This window comes from Callithrix jacchus, chromosome 2 (genome assembly GCF_049354715.1).
Source record: "Callithrix jacchus isolate 240 chromosome 2, calJac240_pri, whole genome shotgun sequence".
Classification (NCBI taxonomy): Eukaryota; Metazoa; Chordata; class Mammalia; order Primates; family Cebidae; genus Callithrix; species Callithrix jacchus.
This window is the reverse complement of record NC_133503.1, coordinates 56,821,083-56,830,996: the sequence shown is the minus strand read 5'-3', so window position 1 is coordinate 56,830,996 and position 9,914 is coordinate 56,821,083. Positions and strand designations below refer to the sequence as shown.

The window sequence follows — 9,914 nt, the reverse complement described above, 5'->3', positions numbered from 1 at the left end:
AGTATTCTAGTTCAGAAATCCAAAATGGGTCTCCCTAGGCTGGAATCCTGGTGTTGGCAGGGCTGAGTTCCTTCTGCAGGTTCCAGGGGAGAGTCCACTTCTCTGCTCTTTCCAGCTTCCAGAGGCACCCCTGTTCCTTGGCTTGTGGCCCCTCCTCCATTTCCACACCGAGCAGGAGCTGCCAAGTCCCTCTGATGTCACTCTGAGCCCCCAGGATGGCCTAGGAGCCCCTCCACACTGTGGGCCAGCTGACCTGTGACCTCAATCACCCAGCCAGGGAAGGTGCCGTGTTCACAGGCTCTGGGGATAAGGCATGGACCTCTCTGGGGACCATGATTCTGCCTCCCACCCTATAACACAAGGGTACGACCCACTCTGCACAAACCCTCACCTCGTTATCCAGCTCCAAGCCAACCAGTGTCTCCTGCATCTTCTCCTGGCGTCCCAGCTTCCTCTGTAGCCCTTCCACCTCCTCCTGGAGCAGCCCATTGGTCTCTCTCATCTCCCTGGCAGTGCCACAAAGAGTTGCTCAAATAGCCACACACCCTGGGGATGAAGCCAAGAGCCCAGGAGCCCTGCCCCTACAGGGTCTGCAACACAGGCTCCTGCACACAAACCCAGACTCACTACAGGCTACTCCATCCCCCATGCCCCCTCACCGCAGGCGTGCACTCTCCTCCCGCAGCTGTTTCAGCTCCCGTTCCAGCCTAGGGAGTCGCACCAGCTCAGACTTCATGTTCTTCACAATAGCAGCATCCTGCTCTTGTAGGGACAGCTTCTGCTCCAGATCCTGATGGAGGCCAGGGACAGAGAAGAAGGGAAAAATGAACTATGAAGAGACCTGGAGAAAATCACACGCACACGACTAAGAGAAAGAAGCTGGTCTGCAATGGCTACAGGAGCTAGGATCCAACCACGGACATTCTGGGAAAGGGGGAACTATAGAGACAGCAAAAGTTTGGGAATTGTCAGCGACTCAAAAGGAGAGAGTCAGGGATTAACTGGGGGAGCACAAAGGATTTTTAGGCAGTAAAACCCTTCTGTGTGACACTCTAACAGTGAATATAGGACATTTTACATTTGCCCAAACCATACACTGTCCCACTCTAGGAGAGACACTTGAGTGACCTGTGGACTCTCCCTGACACTGATGCATCAAGACAGGTTCATAACCGTCATATGTGCTCCACTCTACCAGGAAAGGCGGTGTGTGCTTTTTTTTGGGGGGGGGGTCGGGGAACAGGGGTGCACAGGAGCTCTACCTTCTGCTCATTTTGCTGTGAACCTAAATCTGCTATAGAAAAAAGCATCCCCTAAAGAGTAAAGTCACTGAGGCCAGGAAGTTCCTCCACTAAACTGCCCCAGGTCCTCAGCAGCCTCCATGGCTCAGGACTCTCCTCTGGGAGGCCTTCCCGGGCTGCACCAGGGCCCTCAAAGCTGCTTCCAATACTGAGCCTCGGCATTCAGTCCAGGGCAGCTCTTCCCAACACCGTCCTCCCAGCCCACTGCACACTGGGAGCTGGCACTCACCACACACCGCTGGGCTACTGTGCACACCACTGTCCTGCCCTCAGGGAGCTATCTAGAAGCAAAAGTCTATCTCAAGTCTGGCCCAAGATGACACTCCATGGTGAAACATCCCATCCTCCTGTGTCAAGCCCACTTCTGCCCCTCTAGTAGCATGTGTGTAACGGCTTACTCTTTCCAATAGTGAGGACAGGCTTTTCCCTATGGTACCCAGTCTCCTTGGGACACAGACAGCTGACATCTGTGAGCAGCAAGTCAGTGAACAGGCAGAGGATGAAACCACAACCAAACCAGATGGTCATTCAACAAACACTAACAGAGTCCATCTCTGTGCGATGTACCAAGTCAAGTGGCAGACACCAGGCCTCACCAGCCAGCAAATCCTGACAGGTGGGCCGAGGGATGCAGACAGGAGGATGAGGGGCCAGGGAACACCACCAGGAGGTGACATGGCAGAGGCTAGGTTGGGGGTGACAGTCAGCTCTGCAGCCAGGAAGAGCTGGTTTGAGGCATGGAGGTGAGGGTACATGGGGGGCCAATAGGGCACAGCTGGAGCACAAGGTCTGAAAGCTGCTCTCCAGGCAACAGGAGGTAGGAGAGGGATCCGGAGTCGGCGTCTCCCTGGCATGCCCTCCACAGGGAAAGGGCACAGCATGAGCTTGAGTAGGTCACCCCGACTGAGACCCAGCTCCAGCTGTGCAACTGTGGGCAGATTTCTTAGCCCCTCTATGCCTGTATCACCTTCTCACACTCTTCAGCACTTGACATCATCATACATTCGGACACTCTCTTCGTGTCTCTGGTCAGTCTCCATCCTCTAGAATGCACACTCCCTGAGGTCAGCAGCATCTGCCCCATTCACCATGGCATCCCTGGTGCCCAGCAAAATGCCCACCACACAGGGCAGCAGCAAATCTCACAGGAGGCCCACAGAGCTCGGCACTGGTGCAGAAAGGCCGACAAGGGCAAGAGAGCCAAGGCCACCACAGGGATGTCCACAAGGCACCTGACACAAGCAACTCACCTTAATCTGCTGCTCTTGATCTGCTCTCGTTTCTTGGCTGGCCTGGAGTTCCTGGATTTTCTGACTGGCTTCCTGCCATTTTCTATTAAAAAAAAATACATCACATACAGAAACAGGCATGTGGCAAGGCCAACAATTCTCTTCAGCCTGAGATCCGCCCCAGCACAGACCCACACACTCTCACTCCCACCCCAAGGTTCAGGACCCCCACCTGCACACACCCCTCCACACACACTCCCACTGCATGGGTACCCTAAGGTCCTGGGTCCCAGCCCCTGCTGGCTGGCTCTGAGGCCTCAGTCTGCTCATCCGCACAGAGTGCATAGTGAGCCCAAGCCACCTGCAAGGTCCTCGACAGCAGCGGCACCCACACTTTCACCTGCCGGCCGCAACCCGCAGCCCTGGTGCAGTTGTGGCAGAGCCCCGCCCAGAAATGACCTCTCCTCTCTACTACGAAACTAGAACTCTCCTAAAACCACATCTGCCGAGGGAAGGGTCAAACCCTTTAGGAGATGCCCATGGTGCTGGGCATCTCCTAAATGCTGGGTAGGAGAAGCCCATGGTGCTGGGCATCTCCTAAATGCTGGGTAGGAGATGCCCCCGGTGCTGGGCATCTTAGGAGGTGCTGACTGCACCTCCACACAAGGCTCTCATGTCTGTACCTTGGCTGAGCCCAGCCCTGTACCTGGACATCCCTTCCCAGCCACATCCCCTGCACCTCCAAGGCACATGGTGCTACCCTTTAAATCTAGCCCTGAATAGGGCACAGTGGCTCACACCTGTAATCCCAGCACTCTAGGAGGATGAGGCAGGAGAATCACCTGAGGCCAGGAGCTCAAGACCAGCCTGGGTGACAAAGTGAGACCCCCATCTCTACGAAACATTTTGTAAAATTAGCCAATTGCAAAATTAGCCAGGCATGGTGGCAGGTGCCTGTAATCCCAGCTACTGAGGAAGCTGAGGCAGGAGAATCACTGAACCCAGGATGCAGAGGTTGTGGTGAGCCGAGATGGTGCCACTGCACTCGAGCCAGGGTGACAGAGCGAGGCTCCAGCTCAAAAAATTAGCCAGGTGTAGTATATATGCCTGCAGTCCCAGCTACTCTGGAGGCTGAGACAGGAGGATCACTTGACCCCAGGAGGTCGAGGCTGCAGTGGGCCATGATTGCGCCAGTACACTCTAGACTGGATGACAGAGTGAGACCCTGTCTCAAAAAATAAAGTAGCCAGGTGTGGTGGCTTATGTCTATAATCCCAGCACTTTGGGAGGCCAAGGCGGGTGGATCACGAGGTAAAGAGATCGAGACCATCCTGGTCAACAAGGTGAAACCTTGTCTCTACTAAAAATACAAAAATTAGGGGGCCGGGCGCGTGGCTCACGCCTGTAATCCCAGCACTTTGGGAGGCCGAGGCAGGTGAATCACAAGGTCAACAGATCGAGACCACCCTGGTCAACATGGTGAAACCCCGTCTCTACTAAAAATACAAAAAATTAGCTGGGCACGGTGGTGCGTGCCTGTAATCCCAGCTACTTGGGAGGCTGAGGTAGGAGAATTGCCTGAACTCAGGAGGCAGAGGTTGCAGTGAGCCGAGATCGTGCCATTGCACTCCAGCATGGGTAACAAGAGCGAAACTACATCTCAAAATAAATAAATAAATAAAGTAAAATCTGCAGGAGCCCTCTCCAGGAAGGAGTGCGAGGAATTTGCTGCCCCCACTCTGCTCTAGGAACATGAGAACACTTTCTGGGCTCATGGTCCTGGCTCCAGGGGCCTCAGTGTCTGCCCCTCTTGACTGTCTGTGAATTAGGACAGCATCCAGGAGTGCATCCACATCCCACCCAGCCACCAGGAGAGAGGCAGGCCCCACACCCCAACCCGTGACCCAACCCCTGTCAGCTCCTGCCCTGACCCCACACCCTGGCCCGCACCCACTTGTGCTGCAGGTCCAGCTGCTCCTGCAGCTCCTGCTTCTCTGACTCCAGACGCTTCACCCGCATCTCCTGATCCATCACGTTCCACTGCAGTTCCGAGATCCTCCCCTTCAATGTGTTGATGGTCTGAAAGCAGAGGGGGCCAGAGAGCCACTTAGTGAGCCAAGACCATAAGCAGGGCAGGGGGCAGAGGGGCAGGGGGAGGGGGCAGAGGAGTAGAGCGGCAGGAGGATAGAGGGGTGGGGGGGGGACGGGGGGCAGGGGGGCAGGGGGCAGAAGAGTAGAGAGGCAGGGGGATAGAGGGGCAGGGGGGCAAGGGGGCAGGGGGGCAGGGGGGCAGAGGGCAGAGAGGCAGAGGGGTGGGGAGTCAGGAGAGCAGGAGAGCAGGGGGCCAGGGGGAAAAGCCACCTCCTCCAGGAGGACATGCACCCAGGCAGATGCTGACATGCAGGGCCCACCCTTCTCCAGGCACTCCAGAACAGCACAGCTCAGAGTCTGCCACAGGCCACCCAAAAGCTGACGGAAAACACCCAGGCCCCAGCCAGGGCCCCTGGAAAGGAGGCTTGGTGAGGAGGCTTCAGAAACAAAAGCCCCCGCCAGCCAAGATGGGCCTGGACTCTCAGGCCTGGCACCTGTCAGTCTCTGTGCCAGAGGCCCACACTCCCAAAGTCCCACCAGGCATCCACGTGCCTGCCACACCATCACTTTGGCCTTCCCTCCAAACATGGCTCTTGGCATCCCTCCCTAGCCACCCCCATGCTACTGTGTCGGCTGTTTGCTAATGACATCACCTTCGAACAACGGCAAGGCAATGGCCAACCAAAAGGACAAAGATGGAGGCTCTGCAGAGGGCTGAGCAGTACCTGCTGGCAGGCCATGTGCTTGGAAGGGGAGTGCTTGGCACCGGAAGGAGCCACCTGGGGAGGCGGTCCCTGAGCAAACCCAGCAGTCTCTCCAGCAGCTTCCAGGACAGCAGGTGCAGGTCTGCCTGACATCACGGAACCCAAATGCAGCGCAACCAAACCACCACACTTCCTCCTGATCATTCCCCACAGGCAACCTTCTGAGGACCCTAACCCCCTGGAAAAGCTCAGAAAACCCTAGGTGTCCTCGGGTCAAGCCAATGTGAAAAGCCAGATGGACAGTGAGAAGCATTGCTGTAAGTTAACACACGGAAATACATGGGGGTGATATAAGCTCTGGGGAACCACGCATCCAGGGCAGGACAATGGCAAACTCACACAGCAAACAACCTAGCAAGACCTGGCTGGGTGGCACCCTCCGCAAACAAGGAGGTCACAGCACTCATTTCCCTGTCCCAGAGAACCCGTGCCCAGCTCAGGGCGACTGGAGCCCGTCACCGCTGTCTACCCAATGCCACTCTGGGAAGGCCCGCGTGGGGCTGTGCGTGCTCCCTCCACACCCACAATCTGTATGGTTTACTTCACCACAATAGTGAGGGGCCAACCTGGAAGTCAAAAAAGAAGGAAGGTATTGAAAACATACTAACAATAAACACATCCTCCCAGAGGTCTTAATACACAGCGGGTGCCAGGGGTGAGCCAGATGCAGAGCTGAGCCCACCTGCCCACAGGGCACCTGTGTTGTAGGGGATGCAGGACAGTCGGCAAGGAAGAGGCACATAAGATAATTCCAGAGTAAGGAGGGTGACAGTCAGGGCCCTGTCACCAGAGAAGGAAGCCAAGGCCTAGTGAGCAGGGAAGGCTTTCCTGAGGAGCTGCCACCTTGGCTTAGACATGACAGGCCACAGCAGCAGCACCTGCACGTGATGAGCTTCCTCTCACTGCGCCCCACCCCACCGGGCACCGCCCTGCACCTCCTACAGTCTCCTGCTCCTCTGCCCCCCATGGAGTGCTGGGCACAACTCACCCTTCCCCATGGAATCCCCAACCTGCCTCCAGCATAACCCAGCGAACAGGGCCTGGAACCCAGAGCAAGGCAAGGCAAGAGCGGCTTCTCAGGAGCCAATCACGCCTCCTCTCCTGCCAACATTCCCTCCAGAGGCAGATGGGGGAACAACCTGAACACGCCTCCCTAGCTCTGCCCAGAAAAACCACAACCAGCTTCTGGACTCCTCCAGAAGAGCTGCAGATGGAGAACGTGCACGAGGCGCTGCACGCCCACCCCACCCAGACCCCCACGCCTCCACCCCCACACCAGCAGATTTTCATGTTTCCTTTTGGCACCAGCGATCCTGATCACCACAGAATAGGGACAGGAGAGGTCAGATGATTCCAGTTTCCACCAGCACCCATGTCCGGGCTGTTTCTAAAACAAACGAACCTTCACACACACTGCAGTTCACACTGGCTCCAGTTCAGAGGCAATTCTCTGATGCCATCGGATGCCTGCAGACCTTGCCGATAGTCAAAGAAGTGCAAATCCAGACATGCCTATTTAAGCCTCCTGAGAAAACAACACCTATTTCCAGAAAAGACCACCATCCACGACAGGAAAGGCTGCAGGGAAACTGGAGCCCTCAACTAGGGCTCTAAGAGCAACCGCCACAGAGACTGCCATCGCTGGGGACCTTATAACCCAAACCCAGGGGTCTGTCCAAAGTCAACAGAGGGCTAGAGGATGGGCTACCTGCCACATAGATAGGACGAGGGAACGCAAACACACTGAACATTCACAAACGACAAAAAGCAGATTCATCAATCATTAAAATTCATAATTACAGAAAAAAAAAGTGATCTTTTTTTTTTTTGAGAGAGAATCTCGCTCTGTCACCCAGGCTGGAGTACAATGGCAAGATCTTGGCTCACTGCAACCTCCAACTCCTGGGTTCAAGTTTTTCTCCTGCCTCAGCCTCCCGAGTAGCTGGGATTACAGGTGCCCACCATCACGCCCGGCTAATTTTTGTATTTTTTGTACAGATGGGGTTTTACCATGTTGGTCAGGCTTGTCTTGAACTCCTGACCGGGTAATCCACCTGCCTCAGCCTCCCAGAGTGCTGGGATTACAGGCGTGAGCCACCATGTCTGGACCAAACACTCAACTTTTTAACTGAAAACTACGGAATGGAAAATTAATACTTCTACTGATTACAGCTATGCAAAAAACACAGCTGCCCATGTGGGAAACACAACTAAAAACACAAAGGTGGCACTGCAGAGGTAAACAAGAGCATGCATTCCCTCTAGGGAACACAGCTTCAGGAGGGCGGACCCAGCCCAGCAGAGGCCTCACTCACCTCGCCAGCCTGAGCCAGGCTGTCCTCTTTCTCACGCAGTCTCTTGCTGGTAGCGTCCAGGTTCTGCTGACACTGCCTACTGCGCTCCAGCTGCTCCTGCATCTTCTCCTCCGCACCAGCCTCACGCTCCTGAAGCTGCCGGATGCGCGTCAGGAGCTCCTGGTTGCGGTCAACCTCGCGCTGTCAAGAGAGCAAGAGTAAGATGCCACATGCCACCGATGGGAGGGTCAGCGGGGAGCCCTCACCCCCACGCCTCTCTCAGAACAGGCCACCAAGGCACAGAAAAGAGCCAAGCAGGACCCACCAGCCAAGTCAGCGGCAGAGCCAGGACGGGACCTGGGACCCAGCTCCAGCATTGGCGCCCCCACTGAAACACCATGACGTGAGCACTGTGAGAGGTCAGGGCTCCCAGGAAGGGCACCTGGCACAGATCACACACACACTCGTCACACCATCTGCTCAGCGGTTGCCTCTGCAGGGAAAGGGAGCATGGAAAATGTGAAATTCAGAATGGACCTTGTAGAGAAGCTGAGCTCTGCAGCACCAGCAGGTCCTGATTAAGCACACTCTGGCCGGCACTAAAATGAGCTGGCACTCCCCCAGCAAGCAGATGACAGGGGCAGAGACAGGTGGCATGGACAGGAGGCTGCAGACAGAAGCAGTTTACACTGGGCTCAACTCTGCCACATATGCACAGCATCTCACGCAAACCTCCAGAGCCACCCCGCAGGACTGGCCTTAGGGAGGCCATGTGGCTCTCGCTGGTTAGGATGGGATAGAACCAAGAACCATGCTCAGATGTCCTGACTCTAATGACCCACAGGCCCTGCTGAGTTCACTGCCAGGTACCGAAGTCCCGGGAGGTGAAGACGGTGAGTCCTGGTGGAGCCCAGCACTCCAGGCCCTCTCGCCCTGCCTTCCTCAGGAAGCGCCAAGCACTCATGGAGCCCAGGGCAGAGTACGTGTTTGTGCTACCCTTGTCCAGAGTACTCCAGCCCAAAACCTAGGAGAGGTGTGACAGAGGGTGGCCACCTTCTGATGGCTGACCCACATCTCAGAGGGACTCCAGCCCTTGTGAGCTGCAAGAGCTGTCTCACCACAACCAAGAGACCCTTCTGTGATGCACAACAAGAAGAGAGCCGGGGTTGTCGCAGGGCTCCGCTGAGCACTGTCGCAAGCCAAATGTGGCACTGGGCCTGGTGCTGCCAGTCCTAGTGCAGACAGGGCAGCCAGCAGGTCCCTGGACTTCAGACACTTAGGTTTCACCCCCTAATAGGTATTTCCAGGTGGAACTCCGAGGAACAACTGGAAAACTACTGTTTCTGACTGTTCTTGGGGTCTCATGCAGCTTGTCTGTGGGCAAGGAAGGAAAGGCATGTTGGAAGGTGGCTGGAGCTCAGAAGGGAGCCCCGGGTGTAAGCTCAGTCACCTGCATCCTTGGATTTCCCCAAGAAAGGGCTACGGAGACCCTACAGTGACCCTTCCCTCAATCAAACATTTGTGAGCATCCATAAGGTGCCATAAGATGTGCCACACGATGGAGAACAGGTGAGCCCTGTCCTCAGGGACTCTTGGCCCAGAGAAACTCAAACGGCTGCACACTCCATCCTCCTGCTCTAGAGCCAGAGCCGTGCCCTGAGCATGCTGCCTCCAGACTAATGGTGCCACTAAACTGGTGCCACCTCTCCACCCCTAACCAGGGAACCTCAATAGTCAGGGAGATTCCTGTGTCCTCTCCCTCCCTCTCCCACCAATTCCACCAGGACTGTCCCTCCTAGGACCCACCCAGGCCATGAGCAAAAGCCCCAACCTCTCAGGGAAAACAGCTCTCAAAGCAGCATGGGAGCCACCCCAGAGGCAGCGGCACCCACCCCGGCAGTGTCTTGGGCTCACTAAGCCCACACAACACACCGCAGCCAGGATCTGCAGGCCAGGGACAAGGAATCCAAAAAGCATCACACCCCAGAAGACGTGAGCTATTTATTTTTCTAGGGCCTAGGAGTGTGCGTGAATAAACTGCATGAGGTCGGCAGGGGGAGGGGCTAGACACATCCACCAGCAAGAAAGGGCACAGAGGCCAGGGAGAATCTCCGTCCAATGCTCTGCCTGAGCCTTGGCAGCACCCACAGCTGATCAGCACTTACTGAACCCCTGGCAAAGTGCTGTTAGTCAAAGCAGAGGAGATCCGCACATTCGGTGGAAACCTAATTCCCT

At 56.0% G+C, this 9,914-nt stretch overlaps 1 protein-coding gene across 27 annotated transcripts in view; it reads right to left on the bottom strand.

The window, feature by feature from the left end:
* Window positions 1–9,914, bottom strand: part of MAD1L1 (mitotic arrest deficient 1 like 1) — a 415,821-nt gene that overhangs the window by 395,661 nt on the left and 10,246 nt on the right. For all 27 annotated transcript variants that reach the window (XR_013531716.1, XR_013531730.1, XR_013531734.1 and 24 more), the window contains 5 exons: window positions 7,701–7,880; window positions 4,485–4,609; window positions 2,552–2,633; window positions 660–790; window positions 392–506 (listed from right to left, as the gene is read on the bottom strand). Coding sequence is in view for 24 of the 27 variants with exons in the window: in XM_035289591.3 (XP_035145482.1) it covers window positions 392–506; window positions 660–790; window positions 2,552–2,633; window positions 4,485–4,609; window positions 7,701–7,880 (633 nt within the window). In the remaining 3 variants the exon portion in view is untranslated. The remainder of the gene's footprint in view (window positions 1–391; window positions 507–659; window positions 791–2,551; window positions 2,634–4,484; window positions 4,610–7,700; window positions 7,881–9,914) is intronic.